Genomic DNA, 19,519 nt, shown 5'->3' on the forward strand with positions numbered 1-19,519 from the left:
GGTCGGCTTAAGCATGAAACCAGTACAAATTATTTTCATCTGTATTCAACTGTAAACCTCTAAAGACAAGACACAAAACTTTTTTTGAAAGTATTTTAATCCCATTAAAATTTAGCTTCACAGCATAGTGATGCGTTGTTTCTGCTGTGGGTTATGGGTTGACCTTGGATTTCGTGGCCTTTTAGGTGTTTTCAGACGATTTCAAAATAGAGGTGCTTCCAAACATGACTGGTACTGTAAATCCGGGGTGTTTGCATGTTCATATAGATGCGCTTTGAGCTCAACTAAAATGTTAAGTCCCATAAGTATACTTTGCAGTGCACAGCAAAAACCAAAACATGCCCATTTAGCCTTGACGTGGGGATGTTTATGTATTAATTTCAACCCGTAATTAATTAAGAAGCAGCGATTTGGTTGTATGCCCTCCCCTAGTGGTAAGCATACGCATAGCATATTACACGGTACAAAAATGCCTTAAAATAGTACACAAATATAATAGTGACCAGTTTCAATGACACACTCAGTGGTGATAATTAAATGGTCAATTTACTATTATGTTGCAGCATAGGATTAGCCATGATGTTTTTTTTACATTGTTGGGATAAAAAAAGATTACAAGACCCTTAAGGTTTGACTATTTATTGTATAATCTTATCACCAAATCGTTTTTTCCAAGTGAGTGTTTTACTCCATATCTTTCTATCACTATTTGAAAAGCTCGATAATGGTTAGGCATAGAGTACAGTGTAAACGTTGCTTGGTGCATTTTTACTACTTTGGCGCTTAAACGGTTCATGTTTACATGCACGCAAACTGAACATCATAGACACCTCAATAATTACATGAAAATTATAATGCTGCAACTTTGGGAATTTAATTTTGCAAATGGAGAACAATGCTTGAATTTATGAACCAGCCGCATGCACAATAATAAACATCAAGGTACTTCCCATTTTAAGGCCATCATCACTTATACACACAACAGGAAGTTCATTCACAGAAAGTGTCAAAATAAATCACAATACATTTCATGGTCAATGCATTTTTTTTTTATCCCTGGGATAAAGCGATTGATTTAATTCATGCTTCTTCCAGTTCCACAAGTACACCGTCGCAGTCTTTTGGATGAAGAAACATGACTGGTTTTCCATGAGCTCCTATTCGAGGCTCTGCTGAAAGAGTTCTGATGTTCTTTAATTTCAGGTCTTTGATTGCAGCGTTGATGTTGTCAACCTGCAACACATTTTCAACTTGTATAAATGATCTCTCTATCTATCTATCTATCTATCTATCTATATCTATATATATATATATATTATATATATTTATATATGCTCACCTCAATACAAATGTGGTGCATTCCGCCATTTTTGTTCTTCTGCAAGAATCCAGAAATTGGGCTCTTCTCTCCAAGTGGAAAGAGAAGCTCCAACTTTGTGTTGCCCAACTCCACAAACACTGTATAGACGCCATGCTCTGGTAGAGGCACTTTGTCACTCACTGTGGCCCCAAGGACATCTCGATACAAGGCTGTGGCTTTGTCTATGTCTGGGACAGCAATGGCAATATGGTTCAGCTTGCCCAGATTCCAGAGTGACCCAGGGATGCCCTGATGAAGCGATGACGAAGTTGAATGTACTCTCGGGAGAGTGAGATGAGAACATCTTGAAAGAAAACTGGAAACTTAAACACAAGAGGCTGAGGTGAATACCGTTTTAGTGTGACTATTAAATTAACAAGCCAACCATTTTTTTATTACGTAAAAAAGGCATTGAATGTTGCATGAGACACTATTGACACTGCCAACGAAAAGGAACCGACACCGACTATTTAGATTTTAAAGTATTCCTGCATTTCTCCGACAATCTATGGTTTAAAAAGAAATTATTACATTTTATGTGTGTATTGTTGACTTGTCATGACAACAGATTAAGTAGTAAATTAGCAGTAAATAACTACGATTACTGATTGCGTGGTGAAAATGTTCAATAAACTGTAGACATATGCGTCAACAAAAAGAAAATAATCAAGGGTTTTAATAGTTTTTGAGGAGGACCGACAATCAACTAAAAAAAACTTTTATATGATTTGCGTAAACGTGTACAAGTAGTAGTTGTTACATTGACTACAGCGCACATTGCATTCGAATGTAGCCTGCCGTATTAGTACGAGTAACCTAATCATTTAATTGTGTAAAAAGAATAAAAACATGTACAGTACCTGCAACCTTCAAAAAAGTAGTCGCCATTTTTGAACGTCAGTGGCGGAACCAAAAGAAGCGTAAAGTTTTTCACGGGTCGTGTTTATATGCGACACACAGATTCTCACATGTTTTAGCAACGATGGCTAAAACGGACGAATGGGTCACATTGGAAGACTGTTTGAATAAACTCAACGTCAACACTCAGCATCTCGATAATTTTCTAAGGCAAGTGATTCCCTCCATGTATGGATAGAAAACTTGTTTCAATCTTGCGTTTTGGTAGTCGAGCGAGCTAGATAGCTGTTAGCTTTAGCTTAGTATACAAATAGTTTCACAGTGGATCTTGTGGTCAAGTGTTGATGCAAGAATGAAATAAGTATATCATACAATAATACTGTGAGTAACCGTAGTTGAGGTTTTACCAGTTTACGGATATTATCTACTGATGCGCTTACAATGTTGTGGCACATATTAACAAATGAGATCTGATGCCATTAAGATTCGAAGTAGCGCTACAGGATGGAACGCGTTCTATTAGATTTATTTCAGCACAAGATATAAATGTCATAAAATATCTTGTAATACTTCAAAAATACGACTGTTACACAACAGTTTTGCAAGTGTGTTTTTTTAACAACTTAAAATGATCATTGATAAGTCTGTATTTATGTATTTAAGTGAAAATTTACACGAAATTATAAGATCCATCAGTCTTAACTACATTATCTTATGTGATGGTAGAAATGGTTGTGTTTGTGAATTTTCCTTTCATGTGCTACAGAATTTACACCATGGAAGTAATTAGAATGACAATTAACAGCAAAAAATGTGATTTTATTGGGCAGCCTTCAAGATGCTGTGGCAGCAGAATTTACATCACTTACCAAAACACTTTATGACCTCCACAAAGCCCAGGAACCGGCAGAATACAAGGGCAGCCCACTGGTCCAGCTGGTCGTTGAAAACTTTGATGAAGAGCAAATTTGGCAGGAGCTGGAGCTGCAGAACTCCGCTGCGTTAAAACACTTTACAAAGGCAGTTGACGAGGCTTTTTCAGATGAGACGTTAGCAGTACTGGAGGAGGAGGAGGAAGAAGAGATGGATGAAGAAACTGGGGATGAGGAAGAACAAGTAGAGTCCAGCGAAAATATGGAGCCAGAACCAGACGAAAAGTCATCTAGTAGGTTTACGAAAATGGCTGACCGTGATACAGAAAATTACACAGATGAGGACTCAGATTTGGATTTTGATGTGGATGCTCTGGAGAAGCGAGAGAAACAAAAGAAAAAACCGACAGATGAACATTCCAAAATGACGAACTTTCCCTCGGAAGTTGATGATAAGTTCTTCAAGTTGTCCGAGATGGAGTCCTTTCTTGATGACATGGACAAACGAGAAGTGAAGGAAAACGATGATGAAACTGTAGATTACTTTCAGGACCTGCCCTCAGATGAGGATGATGAATTTGACCTTGAAATGATCACCAGCAAAAAGCCAATGAAAAACACTGTAAGTATTGTCGCACCTGTGCACGATGATTTATGATCTGGTGACTTTTTTTTTTAATTGTTCTTTACTGTTAATAGAAGAGCTCCAGAGACCTCAAGTACAAGGACTACTTTAGTGTTGCTGAAGGGGCCGCTTCTGGTGCAGATGAGCAGTTGGATAGTGAAGATGACAACATACACGAGGAGGAAGATGGAGAGGATGATGCGGATGATTCTGGCGAAGACTTCGATAATGAGTAAGAGTTAAATTTGATTTTTTTTTTTTTTTTTTTGGGACTTTCAAAATGTCATAGCACTTTGCCATAATATATATTTATTTGCCTTTTGCAAGGAATGGAGACATGAGCCAGGCAAACGTCTCGCATAAAAAGGTGACTTTCAACCTTTCTGGAGATGAAGACAGTGAAGGGGAGGACCTTGAGGATATTTTGGGAGGGAAAAACCAGAGCGCCAAAAAATTTCAACCCAAGTCAACGCATGAGAAAATTCAAGAAAAGGTAATTGCAGTATCTTATTTTTAGATTTAACATGATAAATATTGTGTCTCTGGAGGAGCTTGTCGATGGTTTAAAATTCATGCGCAGACCTTGACAATGAGACCATGACAATACAATTCACCACCTGGTGTTGTGGATGTGCTATTGCACTTCACATGGGAAAAGCAAAGCCCGTTACCCAGCTAGGCTAGCTTAGCTTTCTTCATATTTTTTGATTATCTCCATCTTTTTTTTTCCATATAAATCCTCTTCTGACTCCTCTCTAACATTACTAGCAATCTTGGGACTCATAGATAACCAATTCAAGTTTGAATTAAGCACTAAAATGCATAAGTACGATATTGAGAGAACTCTCACGAGAGGTCAAGTCTTTTGGCAACCATCACCTTTGTGACCCCGCGCGCTGACCAATAGTAGACCAGTATCTTAGGGAGTCGAGACGAAAATAATACCATATAAGGAATAGTTTATGTCTGTAGTGTGTGTTTGTGTATGTGTATATTTGTGTGTTCGTGTGTGCGTATGTGAGTGAGTGGGTTAAGAGGTGTGCAAACAGTGTGTTTTTATATGATTACATATATACAGTTATTCCATCACCAACCAATAGCAGGCCAGTATTGTAGTGACGCGTTGCAGGGGAGGAAGTTTGACGCAAACAGAAAATTTGAGCAATTACCTAAAAACGCCTCAAGAGGGAGGCAAAACAACAAACACAACCAAACCCTCCGGTCATGACAGCTGTTGATGTTTATCGTAACGTGAAAAACAGTAAGCCAGGGACGCTGTAACCCGGGGGCCCACTGTATATGATTTCTTCGCTTCTGTCTGCAGATGTCACGGAAGATCGAAGACTTGGAGAAAGCCTCCCTTGCTCCGAAGTCATGGCAGCTGTCTGGAGAGGTGACGGCGCAGAGCCGCCCCGAGAACAGTATGCTTGAGGAAGATTTGGACTTCGAGCAGGGATCAAGGAAGGGTAGGTATTAAATTGGGACGTGGCTGCATGAGTGTGAAATGGCGATAACTGACTGTGTTAACAGTAACCCTAAAAAGCGGTGTTCCATACGCGTACGGGGTAACTAAAAACAAATGCGGAGTAGTGTTTTATGATCTCATCTGCTTGCCATCGGAGTGGTCCCACCAGAAACCACAACCAAAAAAAAAAGTTGGGTTTTTGATATGGGCCATGGATCACAAGAGAAAAGAGAAAGATATGTGAGAAGGACAGAGGATTCAATCATTTGCTTTCATTGCCAATGCGGACGGATTGCCTGCATGTTTGATTTGTCATGAGAAGTTCTCAAATAACAAAAAACATCTTGATGTGTCCGATGTTGAGAAGCTTTTCAGTGATGTCCGAAAATGTAAGTCACAGTAAATGGATTAGAACACAATTCTGTCATAGGCAATTATTTAGTAACACATTGTCTGTTTTTCTAAAGTGGTAATGGAAGTTCAAGTTCAAGCATCATTGTACAGCAGAATAGTCACATGCTGTGTTATTCTCTGTGAATGTGCTGCAGTGAAAATAAACATTAAATCATGAAAGCTCATTATTGTAGCCTATTTAGTTAGCTTGTAAAACGTGTTCAGTTTTTTTGGGTAGCTTTTCCAGACAGAAATTGTTTTTTTGTTTTTTTTTTAATCAAACGGGTCTATTTTTGCTAAGGTAAACCTACACTATGCTTAACCTATGCTAACCTTTTCTTGCAGCAAAAAGAAGACAATTGTACTAAACTGTCTTGATAAATCATTGGAAAGCCTCTGAAGCCTTTGAAAGCTTTGGTCTGTTCTCTTTCAGCTCCTGCTATTACAGAAGAAACCACATTGCATCTTGAAGACATCATTAAACAGAGAATTAAAGACCAGGTTTGTGTACACATGTCAATAGGTTGTTCTATAATTGGTTACCATTTTAAGTTTAGTTTTTGGCCTGCTTAAAAAATGCAGTACTTTTTGACTTCTTTCTCAGGCTTTTGATGATGTGGTCCGAAAGGAGAAGCCCAAAGAGGAGGTGTTTGAATACAAAAAGAGATTAACGTTGGATCATGAGAAGAGCAAGCAAAGTCTAGCAGAAATTTATGAGCAGGAATACCTCAAGCAGACGCAGGTTGAACTTTGGTCTCATTTCCTTATTTTTGCAACTATTACATAAATACTATATATTTTATTTGCTGATTTCTTCATAATTATAACAGGCGAAGACTGAGGAAGAAGAGAACCCAGCCCACGTAGAAATACAAAAATCGATGGATGCACTCTTCTTAAAGCTGGATGCGCTTTCCAATTTCCACTTCACACCTAAACCTGTAAGTGTTTTTTTTTTTTTAACATGCTAGATAACAGGTGAAGTAATTTTGAATGTAGTAGCTCAAGGGTATAGGTGATTATATAGTACATGCACCATTGCAACCAATACAAATGCAAAGGTTGGTTGCACCACTGCAAAGGTTAGTGTAGAGCAGTGTTTCTCAACTATATTTTGCCAGCCACCCCCTAGAAAAGAGAAAACTTTTCGCGCCCCCCAGTCGATGCACTGAATATAAATAAGATTATTATTGATGAAAATTGTTTAAGTATACCTACACTTGTATCCTTTTTAACATTAACAACAGAAAAACACAATATAAATCAACTTTCAACAACTGTTAATTATTTTTATCGTGTTTATACGGGTAATAGCTTAGTCTAAAACAGAAAAAAAAGAAGCAAGTGCACCAAAGTGCCTGAAACTAAAAGAAAATGATGAAAATTATTACTTAATTGCAATTACATTCCACATGACAAAAACAAAGCCTTTTTCCTGGGATCATCCATGACCCCCCCAGGGGGGGCCCGCCCCACTATTTGAGAATCACTGGTGTAGAGCCCTGATTGATACAAGCAGAGTAATAGGAATATACAGTAGCTCTTAGGCCCACCACACAGCTAGCTAAACATTACAGAAGTGTATAATCCCCCGCCCCCCAAAAATATAGAATTGTTGACTTTTCACATCACACCAAGTAATAGAGCATCACACATCGACCTACACACTGCAACAGAAAAAATGCAACCCTGCAACAAGTTTTGAGATTCACTATTCACTTAAGAACACTATGCTGTAACAGAAACATAGAAAAACATGGCACATTTGTCATGGAAAACGCAGATTGACATAAAGCCCGCAAAATAACAGACAGCTCAAGGAAAAAGTGATGCAGATTTTCTTAGCTTTTCTTGACACTGTATTAATTGGTATGACCCTCACACAAGGCATAATGGTTCAGTTGGTTTTGAACATGTAAGTTTTGCATATTAATTAGCTTTTTTTCCACATGTTTTCTTTGTTCCTCCTCCAGTCTGCGCCTGAGGTGAAAGTGGTTTCTAACCTGCCATCAATCACAATGGAAGAGGTGGCTCCAGTCACTGCAAGTGATGCCACACTGCTTGCACCAGAGGAAATTAAGGTGAGTGTTTTTTTTTTTTTTGTTAGTGGTTTTTTTTTTTTTTTTTTTTTGCAAAAATTCATTAATTCAGCAAAAAAAGCAGCTGTTACAAAATGTATAAATATACAATCTACCGATCAAAGGAGAAGAATAAAGCTGGTGATATTGTGGGCGACACTGAGAAGACATCAACTGACAAGAAACGTGAGAGACGCCACAAGAAAAAGGTGAAACATTTCAAAATCAAGGAAAAAGAAAAGAAAAGGAAGCTCAAAGAAGCCAGTCAAGCTGGTGAGAACAAAAAGCCCTCCAAGGCTCAAGCAAAAGAAGACCTGAAGAAACTCACCAAGGGAGGCAAAGCCACTATACTCAAGGTGAGTGGACTTTAGGTTACCTAAAACTCAATAGTGCTGCCAGTGACCAAATAAACTCTGAAATCACTTGTTAAAATGCACTTCATACATTTGTTTTGTAATCTGGATCAAGTGTGTGTGTGTGTGTGTGTGTGTGTGTGGTGTATCTGGTAAATTTGGACTTTGAATTGTTGGACAGTACTTAAATGTGACTAACATGGCTAATATTTTGGCTCTTGTTTTAGGATGAAGGAAAGGATAAAGCACTGCGCTCTTCTCAAGCCTTCTTCTCTCAGCTGCAGGATCAAGTGAAAAGTCAGATCAAAAGTGCAAAGGAGCAGCCAACAAAAAAGAAACGAAAAGAGGTTTCTGCAAGCAAACTCAAGCTATAGTGATTCATGCTTTGTCTTGGCAGAATGTTATATTGTACAGTCCTTCCGAATGTGTTTTTATTAAAGTGACACTATGTTGTAATGCTTGGTTTGGTATATTGTCTGCCCCGGGTAATTCTGGAGGAAGTTGCGCCATAAGTTTTGATAAACGTCTTTGTAAAATCGTATGCGGGGGGCACCTACGTGGCGGCCTGCGGGTAAGTAGCCCACTCAGCAGTGAGCTGTATCAATTTTTTGCTATTGGGGTTAATCCCATTTGCAGTGTCGTTCATTTGGAAACGAACATATTTTAAAACTGTGTTTTACCTCTGTATTGTTGAGAAAAGCTTGCGGAGTCCGACCGCAATTAAACGATAGCACCCCTGTATAATCCAAAACAATTGTTCATTCAGAAGGGCATGGAAGCGTGTAAAATTGCTCATGCTGTGCATGGTCAGTACCCAAGTGGTAGCTCTTGTGTTCAAATTGTATGGTGACCAGGAACTTAATTAGTAAATTAAAAATGCTAATTTTTACAAGTACAACTACTGTACAGTTGTCAGTGATTGTCAGACTAAAAATTTGCCTGTGATAGGATATCTGCATCATACTTCCATAGCAGGGCTGAAAATGTACCATGGGCAAAAGCATCAGTAAAAGACAGTACAGCTCTTTTTATTTACATCCATTCAAACAACGGCAGTAGTTGGCCAATTAAAATGTTCAAAAAAATTAATAAAGCGGGGTTATTATCGGATCACCTACTGTGTACAGTATTGGAAGATTTGGCGTCCCAACCACTTAAATTGGGATGAAGAATGGATGATGAAAGCCTAGTGGTTTGGTCATGTACAGTAGACTTATTAAGACTTAAGTGACGCAGATGGTCCTTGTAATAATTATAGTAATACTAAAAAACAAGCGATTTAACCTCCATAATCTTCCTCGATACGTGTCAGCTTTAAAAAATTGTGAAAAAGCCGCATTTGCTTGGATATATGTAGTTGATTGACGTCAACCGTTACTTGCCTTTATGATATACTTCCTTTTACAGAGGAACCATAAAGGTTGAGCGCGCTATAAACAATAAAGAGAAATACTCGAACACAAGTCATTTGCCTACAGTACAGGAGATAAGTAATTATTTCACTTTTTCTTTCAAACTCACAAAGTTTGCGTTCGCTTGGTAGTTCGAGATCCAACCACCCCTACAAGAATTTTACATTCCAAGAGCAAAAGTAGGCATATTGGATGAAATGGATAAAACCACTCGCGAAAATAAATCCAGCAGGTAGGTCTACGTCCCGCGAGCTCCCGTGAGTGGAAGAAATCGGATCAAAACGTTCATACACCAGCCTACACATCCAGGTTTAGATTTAAAAACTTGACAACGTAAACAACGTGCGATACGGTTAAACGGCTTGATACATTAAAATCGACAAGTTGGTACTTGTCCAGTCAGGAAAACGTAAAAAAAAAAAAAGAAAGAAAAAAGTGGGATACAAATACTTTCCATTCAAGGGTGATGTTGCCTTTTAAAAGAAAACGCCTCTAAATTGGAACAACTTTACCAAGACTTTGTTGTTTGTTTGTTTAAAAATGAACCGTTTGTTATTCCGGGGCTAGTCCCAATTCTAGAGGATGTAACATTACCCCTAAACTCTTAACTCTATTACTTTCATACAAGTGTGGTGGTGTATTTTAAAAAAATGAAATGTTCAATTTTGATGATGACAACTTATTAACAAAATAATGATAATTGTGATAGCATAAATCATCACAAGTAAGAGTTAAATGTGAAGTTTTCAGATGTGTTTTATTTTGAAAAACAACACCAGATCCGTATCGGCTCGCTTTGGCTGAAATCTCAGGCATTTCTACTTTTCCTGAACTGAATTTGACTGGTGATAACAAATGGTTGTTTTTTAATCTTAATATTAGACCGAGTCATGGTTGAATTTGTTGGTTTCAGCAATGTTGTGTTGTTGTTTTGAAATGCAACATCAGATCTGAATGAAAGCACTTTTTATTAGTCCATCCATCCATCCATCCATCCATCCATCCATCCATCCATCCATCCATCCATGATTCGTTCATTTATTTCGTCCGCTCATCTGGGACAGCAACTTCAGCAGGAAAGCAAGACTTCCCCCTCCTCCTTTACACTCGGATGTGAACTCCTCCGGTGACAGTAAAAGATCACAGCCTGAAGAAGCAAAGAGTACCACATCATCTGAAAAATGAACTTCTGTCCATATTCGTAATGCAAAAAAATGGTGATAAAGGGCAGCCATGGTAGGGTGAAGCCCTGACTGAAAACAAATTTGACATACTAGCGGGAATGTGGACCATACTCTTACAGCAGCCCCCAAAGAACTGGTCAAGGGACACGGTTGAACGCCTTCTCCCAGTCCACAAAACACATGTAGACTTGTTGGGAGGACTCATTATGCACCCTTGAGGATCCTCCCGAGGTTGTAGAACTGGTTCATTGTTCCGTAGCTAGGACGAAAACCACACTGGTCCTCCTGAATCCAAAGTTTGACTTACTGACAGACCATCCTCTGCGGCGCCTCTGAATAAATCTAACCAGGGAGGCTAAGAAGTGTAATTCCGGTATTGTTGGAACACACTCTGATACCCCTTCATATAAAGAAGGACCACCACTCTGGTCTATCCAGAGGCACTATACCTGATGAGCGCACAATGTTAAAAAGGCGTGTCAGCCAGGGCAGCCCTACAACATCCAAAGCCTTTAAGAACTCCGGGCAGATCTCATTCACCCCTAGGGTCCTTGCCACCAAGGAGGTTCTTTTGACACATATGTGACTTCAGTGCCAGAAATGGGAGAGTCCATCTCCAGACATTTCCAGACTTCCCTTCCTCAGAGGAAGACATATTGTATGAATTGAAGTCTCCAAAGTATTCTCGCCACTGGTTCACGACGTCCCGAGTTGAGGACATCAGGAGCCCTAGCTCCACAGTACACAGTGTTAATGGTGGAAGGCTTCACCTTCCCGAGAGGCTGAATGAGGGACCAGCATTTCCTTAAAAGCATTCAGAAGTTATTGGTTTTTTCCTTGGTTTCAATGAGCTCCTCCCACAGCCAAGTTTTATGCCTCGGCAACCGCCGAAGCCACACTCCATTTGGCCAGCGGTGCATGTCACCTGCCGCCGGAGTTAAAAGCCACAAAATCCCAACAGGACTCCTTCCTTAGCTTGATGGCATTTACACAGGCGGGTTCGGGGATTACCACCACGGCAGGCACTCACCATCTTACGGCCACAACTCTGGTCAGCCGCCTCGACAATGGATACGCAGAACAATGTCCAATGTCACTCACTTCCCTCGGGACATGGAAGAAAATCTGTCAAAGAGTTAAAACTCCCATCAGACAGGGGACTACGCCAGACATTCCCAGTAGACATCTCAGAATGTTTGGGTCTGACCGGCATCCTCCTCCACCGTCGTAGCCAACACACCACCATGTGGTTATCAGTTGACAGACCCGCCCCCCTCTTCTCCTGAATGTCCAAAACATGTGGCTGCAAATCCGATGAGACGACCACAAAGTTGATCATCAATGCGGTGCACAGGTGCCAAGCGTACATCTTGTATGGACAACCTTATGGTATTTGTTCTGGACAATCCGTGGCTAGCACATAAGTCCAATAACAAAACAAAGCTGGGGTTCCGATTGGGTGGGCACAATCTCCAGGGACTTCCAAAAAGGGTCGGTACTCTTGAGCTGTCGTTTGATGCGTCGTTAAAAGCAACAATCAGGACAATTCCCCCATCCAAAGGTGGAGGGAGGCTACCCTCTCATTCATTGGGGTGAATCCCAATATACATTCACTGAACCGGGGGCCAATAATTGTGCCCACTAATGCTCTATGCCTCTCTACTGAAGGTGGTGAGCCCATGGGGAAGGGGGAGCCACATTGATTTTCAGGTTGTAGCCACCAGACGCTCACCAACGAGCCCCACCCCAGTCCTGGCTCCAGAAGGGAGCCCTGATGACCCGCGTCCAGGCAAGGGAAACCATTCAAATTTCTCACTCATCGTTAAGGGTCTATGAGCAGAACTTTGTCATTTGCCATGGGTGACCCTGCCAGGAGCATCGAGTTCCAGACAACTTAGTTCCTCGGGTCATTTTTAATTCCAGTCAGCAAACCTAATCTTTGGGCCAAATGTATATGCCAAATCACACAGTTGTTAGAGCGATCCAGATGCAATTAAATAGGAAATTTGATTTTTTTTTTTTTTTTTTTTACTTTCACATTAACATTCAGGGAATACTGGAACTAAAACTACTTCCTTCTTTTGTGTTTAAGAGTTATGAGAAATGAAGTCAGACGGTAGCGAGTCGAGCGTTTTTGGTGGCACGTTTCCAATGTGGGACCATGGGGTATGTTGTGCCAATGAATTTACAGGTTTATGAACAAGGTTTGAAAACATTGATTTGAGGTTCATGAAGAACGTTTTGAAAAAAAAATTGCATTCAGTGATCATTAGCAGTGTAGTAAAGCACTTGCAGAGTGAGTACTGTACTTAGTTGACAGGGACGTGTTCAATGACCACTCAAACAGTAGGACGTATCTAACAACTGCAGAAATGCTAAATGAGCACACTAAACAGCAAGGGTAGTCCTGCGGGCAGCGCAGACGATATGTGAAAACATCTGATTATGTTATTTAAGGAACCAAAATAAAAACAGCTATGTGGCAACTCAAGATTTGGGGCTGTGGATAAATAAAATTGTCTCATTTGCCACAAAGCATCTTAATGATCCTCAGGACATTTGAAGGAACCGTCATGGACTATCAAGTCAAAAAAGAGCCTCTCTTCTAACAACATTTTTCATTTTATTACTGTGGTCAAATTCATTTCATAATAAAATATTGACAAACTCAAGCAGTGCTATGGAATTTAAAAAATGTACAGTTTTCTTCAAAATTGAGGATTTAAAGATAACCCTCAAATTACTGTAAATTTTCAGTTTTGGAGGTACCTCCTTGTATTACTGTACTGTATATCACGTTCAGAGCGAAACCCATTTATCCCACATCTACGTCATCACTCCGGGACACTTGTCTACAATCCAGCGTTTACAATATTATTGTAAAGAACATTTTGGGCTTGACTTCCCTTTAAAGATAAGAACAACAGACCTCAAACAATGATTTCTTTTTTGGAACCGGCGACATCAGTTCTGTTAAATGGTGTCAAGGTGGGGAATATTTTGCTCTTCCTGCCCTGGTGCGTCATCGTCAACGCCTCAGATTGTGTTCCGCATTGCCCTCCCGGTGTAGAAAACTCCCATGACGTCATAACAATAATCACGGAAGTGAGGCGACGAAGTATAGACAAACACTATCGAGTTCCGTATTCGACTGCAAACGACAATACAGGTACGTTATGGACGCCAATTTTTTCCGTGGCTAATTTAATAGTTAACATCTTTCGGATTTATGTCATTACAACCAGCGCAACGTTTCTCTGTTCGTTGTTTCCTTTTAATGACAGCGAGAGTTGGGTACTTCGGCTAGCCAGCTCCCAAACAAGACTTCGAACAAGGCCAATTTTGCTCTTAGCGAACTTTGATGGAACCCAAAAGTGTTTCATTGTTCGATTAAAAAAGTTTACTTTCGAATGTGGGCAATGTTGTATGAGTTTCATGAACCGCGCCGTCGTTTGAACACCATTTAGGCTAATGTTGATGCTAACTGAAGTTCTACGAAACCGAGTGGGTTTTCAATTGTACTGCCATCATTGTCATGCTCACATGATACTCACACAAGTTGAGGAAGAGCTATGAGGCTAACGATAAAATAAAATATTGGTTTGCATGGGACCCGCATTATCGGACCGATCTCGAAACACAATTAAAACGATATACGCTTAAATATTCTGCGATGATTTTTCAGAAAGCCATTCTCAAAAGCACTAGCAATTTCAGGTCAACGTTTTACCACATAGCCTGTGGGAACGAGATCTGAACAATTGTGTTGAATTCCACTTTCATACTTTCGAATTGACGTAATCGTTTGGGAAACTTGCTAAGCACAGAAACAGACGGCAGATAACAATCGAATTGTGGCTTCATGAAAACCGCAGTGAATTTTAAGTACAAATCTGAAGGGCTTATTTTAGGAGATAACGTGCACAACGATGTAAACGAAGTAAATACACGTTGAGGCACTTGTAGTAGAAAACATCCATTATATTTTTCGCACGGTAAACTGTCCCCAAAAAATTCTGTGTGGTGACCACATTACTTGAAATTTGGCAGGACCACGGAAAAATGTGTAACACGTATTGTTATATAGATTTGAAAAACAGGTCACTGCCCAAGTCCTTTAATGACGACATTTGAAAGTTGTGGTTAAACGCAGGACACCTGTTGTACATCCTATGTAGCTACGTGTGGTGCTGAAGTGTAAAAACACTTGGCAGTAACGTAGAAAAATGAGTATCGTTACATTGGATTTGGGAAAAACAGGCCACCTACATTTTCTGACATGGCTTTGTTGAATTGGACTATGCTGTTGTGTCATCTAATACACATAACTGCCTTTTGGATACATTTTGGGTAATTTGTGGTTAAAAGCAGATACGCACACATAGTCTTATGGCCTCTTAATCACAGGAAAGACTCTGGCGATATGGTGCCCGGGGGCTTCAAATCTGAGAGGTTAAGAGTCAACCTCCGGCTTGTCATCAATCGACTCAAGCTCCTTGAGAAAAAGAAAAGTGAGTCCTACATGGTATAAACACCTAAAAAGCTGATTGTGATCTTTAACCCCGTGGAACGTTTCTGCTTGTCTTTTGTTTGAAAATTTAAAATGAAGCGGAGCTCGCTCAGAAGGCCCGGAAGGAAATCTCAGAATACCTGTCATCGGGAAAAGATGAGCGGGCGCGCATTCGTGTGGAGCACATCATCCGAGAGGACTATTTGGTTGAAGCCATGGAGATCCTGGAACTTTATTGTGACTTGCTCCTGACACGCTTCGGCCTCATTCAGTCTATGAAGTAAGGCTTCGATTTGGTGAAAAGCTTCAAAATTTCGAATGTTTATTTCATAAGTTTTACTAGTAGATAGTTTTATATTGATTTGTTGTTCTTAATTTCAGGGAGTTGGATCCTGGATTACAAGAGGCTGTGGCCACTCTTATTTGGGCAGCTCCTCGACTCCAGGTAGATGTAGTTGAATTGAAAATGGTAAGTTCTCATTATAGAAATTGTTTTTTGGCACCAACATCTAGTTTTGTCGAGTGACTTTTTTTTTCTTTGAAATAATCAATTCTCACAGGTGTCGGAACAGCTGTGTGTAAAATATAGCAAGGAGTATGGCAAGCTTTGCAGGACAAACCAGATTGGAAAAGTCAATGAAAAGGTTGGCATTTTTTTTTTCACCTGTGACTGCTTCAACTCTGTTTAACCAAGACAATCGACAAGATTTCAAGTCTGATGAATTGGCTGCTATGTTTACAGTTGATGCACAAACTAAGTGTGGAGGCTCCGCCTAAGATTTTGGTGGAGCGTTACCTGATCGAGATAGCAAAAAACTATAACGTGCCGTACGAACCAGACGCCATGGTCCGGGTAAGAATAGCTAAAGGTGGTAGTCAGAGTGTTGAAATGTGTAAGTTACCGTCACAACATTTTTCTCCCATGACAGCCTGAGGTTGGTTCTGATGAGGACCTGATTGACATGAACAATGACAAGAAGTCAGGAGGAGGAGGTGGCAGAGGTGGCGGAGGTGGCGGGGGCGGCTTCACTGCTCCCGTCCTGCCCATGGCCATGCCCATGGCCATGCCCATGCCCATGCCCATGCCGACACCTTACAGCTATCCACCTCCCAAAGGAGTAAGATTGTTGTTTTTGATTGTTTAGAAAATTCGGATATGTTGGAAGTAGCTTACTGCTTCCTGTTTTTGCTTATTGTCTGGCGGTAGGAAGGCTAACGTTAGTGTTTCATCAGTAAACAACGTTCATGTGTTCCTCCAGGAACCGTTCAATCCAGCCGTCGGAGCTTACAACAGCTTCCCGCACGCCGCGGGAGGAGGGCAGCCCCCTCAGCTGCCCACTTCCCCTCCCACATACGAGTCTGTAAGTGACCAAAGTCCTACCGTCCATGACCCCTCCCCGTTCCCACAGATGGACAGACAGACAGACAGACAGACGGACAGGGCAGGGCATCACTCAGGGAAGAGTTGTTCACTTAGCTTCTGCTATTACTTCTTCACTTCTGCCTCTTTCCCTGAGTAGGCTAAGTTTTTGCTTTGTGTGCGCAAAAGTAGGGAGCACGAATGGCTTGTACGTATTGTAAGCACTAACAACTCAGTGGTCCCACTAACCGACCTGGGAATAGATTGGACCGAGCAGAGTGCTGCAGTGGCGATTCAAACGGGCCTCAAGTCTGATGCGCACCAGAGGTGGTGGTTTCTTCAAGCCCCACAAGCATTTTGCCTTTTTTTTTGTTTTTGAGCACTAACACAACACAACCTTTATGCTAAAATACGGAGATGCTGTCTCAAAGACCCTTCTTCTGTTTCAGATTGATGACATAAAAAACTCTCATCCTTCCCAGGCCATAGGTAAGTCAAATCAACTATTGTTCGTTAAATAAACTTGACTTCATTAATCCCATTCAAAAGCGAATCATGAGGCCAAATATTTCCTGATTTTCTTTGAATTGTATTGATAATTAGAACTATTAAAACATACAACAGGGAGCTGAAATTTCACACAGATGGTGACAGCATGTGGAAGACAATAAACTTTGCGGATCAGTGGTGCTAAGAAGAAAAAATGCAAATAGTTATTAACAAATTCAAATCAGCTTTTTTTGTTTGTTTTGCTGGTTGGATTAAAACAAGTTTCAATGCCTCGGTCGGCATTCGACGAATCCTAGTCAGGCTGGGTTTTCCGGTCCGTACCAATTGATTGAAGGACCTTTAGTTAGTTTTGACAGGAAATTAGGAACCTGACTCAGATTCATCAGACTGGCTGGCATTGAAAGGGAGCATAGATCATCTGTCATCGGTGCTGTCGCGTTTTGGCCTTCTGCTGGCAAGTACAGCCGCACGTCTCAACTTGACAAAAAGGTACCACGCGATATTAAAGTCTTCTTCCTTCTTAGCACCCCAGATACACTTAACATAATTATTTGGGAGAAATATTTGAAACAAGGAACGCCAGGGCTGTGTATCTTGTTTGTCAGGGTGTTTGCTCACTCGTACAGTGTTGGCTACAGTGGTGAGTCACATTTAAAAAAAAAAAAAAAATGAGACTGGTGGATATTCAACTCCTCGAACCCTTGAAAGTTTAATAGTCTTGTTTTCTCGGTGTATTCAAAATCACAAGAGACAACCCCGGTCACATTTTGCCGCAGGTCCCACGTCGCAAATATATGACAACAATGCTATCCCAGAACTTCCTTCGGTCCCAGACACACTCCCGACAACTTCCTCCATCGGCGGGAATACCAGCACCTCGGATGACATCGACTTTGATGACTTGACACGACGCTTTGAACAACTCAAGAAGACGACATAAGTATTTGAACGAGAATGAGGGCTGTGACTCTACTGTAGTGTGGGCACAGATGAGAACACAAAGTTCATAGAATATGCTCAAGGCTCTGAATTTTTATCCATACAAAAAGATATTTACTCTTACCTAATATAGATTTAACATGGACATTATTGAGGTTGGGCAACGTCATGATTTCTTGGTATGAGGCTTTATATTAGCCGTTCTGGAGCTAATTGCATACTCACTACATCTTGCTTGGCCCCCCACTATTGTAACGTTTCCCTTTAATTGGTGTGATATGGTTTGTTTTCTGGAATTTGCCACCTGCCTACCACCCGTGCCGTCATTGTTGGTACGGACTGTGACGCTGTAATTTTTCCCATCAGACCAGTCAAACAACTCTGACTGCCCGGCCTGGCCCGTCAAGAAATTTGGGTGTGTGAGACGAGGTTTCTGTTCCTGCTTTTGAAAAGGCATCAAGACCCATAGAAGCTTCTTGTTGGCTGCTTTGTTACCACCTCAAGTGTGCAGTCCATATCATGCATTCATTCATCAGTTGAGTGCACATATTTTACATTGTATTTTGGGAGTGGTGTGATTTTTGACAAGTATGTATCTCCAAATAAAGTACCCATGAGTTTTCCCCAAATGCTGTAGTGTATCAAAACTCATGACCCCACGCGACTTGATTTTACATGTACATTTTTACCCCCACAGACTGATAGGTTGAGCTCGTTCCCTTTCACGCCACGTGTTTTACACTTTGCGCTCTGCTGCATTTGCCTTATTGTCCCATCTTGCACCAGAGGCCTTGCCAGTCTGTACTCGGATTGCACATCATGCACTTACTATCTAGTATGATTGGATAACTTACCTCTGAGGTGTCACGTTACCCAGAACAATCCGGTTAAAGGTGATGGTTTTCGATAGGGTGGAAAATGTCAGATACGAGGAGTCCACCAGCCTAACCACACCTAGCTTTTTTTTGGGTAATGTGCAGCTTTGAATGATTCAGCAATATTTGGAACCAATACGACAAAACTAAGGTTGTTGAGCATAAGGACACTATAAACTCCCATTCTTGTGTTTTCCATGTTGAATGTGTGCATTTTCCCATCAGTAAAAGAAAAGCCTTTTAAAGTCTTTGAGCTAGTTGAAATATTTTGTGACTAACAAATCTATTCCATCCTATTACGATGGTGTGATTACCAAAAGCAAAATGCGCTGCACTTCAATAAAACATTTTAAATGAGAGCTGTTTATTCAATTCCACACTTCACACCTCTAACCAAAAAGAAACCCTTGAAAAATCAACTATCATCAAATCTAGAGAATAAGTTCATCTATAATTCCAGTCACCCGAATGGAAACTCGCAAATATTTTCAATTTTTTGGGGTAAAAAAAAGACTATATCTATGTACTCAGAACAAGAGTTTCCAGAATTGTTCACATGCCAAATAGTCGCTTTGCTGAAGACCTTCGCAGTACAGTATTTAGAATAGTGCACATTAAAGTCACGATTGCGCCATCGTGATCAAGTGATCAACTTTTGTTCCAGTTATTTGAAGCAGCCTACCCGTGAAATGCAATAAACCCAAAGTATTAAGGATAATTTGTTG

At 40.5% G+C, this 19,519-nt stretch overlaps 3 protein-coding genes and 1 long non-coding RNA gene across 5 annotated transcripts; 2 read left to right on the forward strand and 2 right to left on the reverse strand.

Moving 5' to 3' along the window:
* Positions 1–623: 623 nt before the first annotated feature.
* mcee (methylmalonyl CoA epimerase) lies at positions 624–2,307 on the reverse strand. Its single transcript, XM_088412541.1, has 3 exons — positions 2,221–2,307; positions 1,340–1,683; positions 624–1,233 (listed from the first exon to the last, which is right to left on the reverse strand). Exons 1-3 carry the CDS (start codon positions 2,246–2,248, stop codon positions 1,081–1,083), a joined length of 525 nt encoding a protein of 174 aa, XP_088268667.1. The 5' UTR covers positions 2,249–2,307; the 3' UTR covers positions 624–1,080.
* A 1-nt stretch (position 2,308) lies between these two features.
* On the forward strand, positions 2,309–8,460 carry mphosph10 (M-phase phosphoprotein 10 (U3 small nucleolar ribonucleoprotein)). The gene is made up of 11 exons (XM_088412537.1): positions 2,309–2,428; positions 3,049–3,712; positions 3,790–3,947; positions 4,043–4,208; positions 5,040–5,181; positions 6,007–6,074; positions 6,178–6,315; positions 6,404–6,514; positions 7,547–7,654; positions 7,777–8,007; positions 8,232–8,460. The coding sequence occupies exons 1-11, from the start codon at positions 2,343–2,345 to the stop codon at positions 8,376–8,378; spliced, it is 2,019 nt and encodes a 672-aa protein (XP_088268663.1). The 5' UTR covers positions 2,309–2,342; the 3' UTR covers positions 8,379–8,460.
* Positions 8,461–9,435: 975 nt separating this feature from the next.
* ist1 (IST1 factor associated with ESCRT-III) lies at positions 9,436–19,151 on the forward strand. 2 transcript variants are annotated; one of them, XM_088412538.1, is made up of 11 exons: positions 9,436–9,648; positions 15,008–15,111; positions 15,210–15,390; positions 15,492–15,579; positions 15,671–15,754; positions 15,853–15,963; positions 16,040–16,228; positions 16,370–16,471; positions 16,920–16,959; positions 17,757–17,920; positions 18,286–19,151. In XM_088412538.1, exons 1-10 carry the CDS (start codon positions 9,614–9,616, stop codon positions 17,918–17,920), a joined length of 1,098 nt encoding a protein of 365 aa, XP_088268664.1. In that variant the 5' UTR covers positions 9,436–9,613; the 3' UTR covers positions 18,286–19,151. The 2 variants fall into 2 exon arrangements, with proteins under 2 accessions (XP_088268664.1, XP_088268666.1); XM_088412540.1 differs by lacking the exon at positions 9,436–9,648 and adding an exon at positions 13,654–13,769 and having other exon boundaries at positions 17,757–19,151.
* On the reverse strand, positions 10,433–13,624 carry LOC148425032 (uncharacterized). Its single transcript, XR_015865316.1, has 3 exons — positions 13,530–13,624; positions 11,631–11,725; positions 10,433–10,563 (listed from the first exon to the last, which is right to left on the reverse strand). It is a non-coding gene; the product is annotated as an uncharacterized LOC148425032 (long non-coding RNA).
* Positions 19,152–19,519: the final 368 nt, after the last annotated feature.

The sequence above is a fragment of the Hippichthys cyanospilos genome, chromosome 4 (genome assembly GCF_059441005.1).
Source record: "Hippichthys cyanospilos isolate Australia breed blue-spotted pipefish chromosome 4, RoL_Hcya_1.0, whole genome shotgun sequence".
Classification (NCBI taxonomy): Eukaryota; Metazoa; Chordata; class Actinopteri; order Syngnathiformes; family Syngnathidae; genus Hippichthys; species Hippichthys cyanospilos.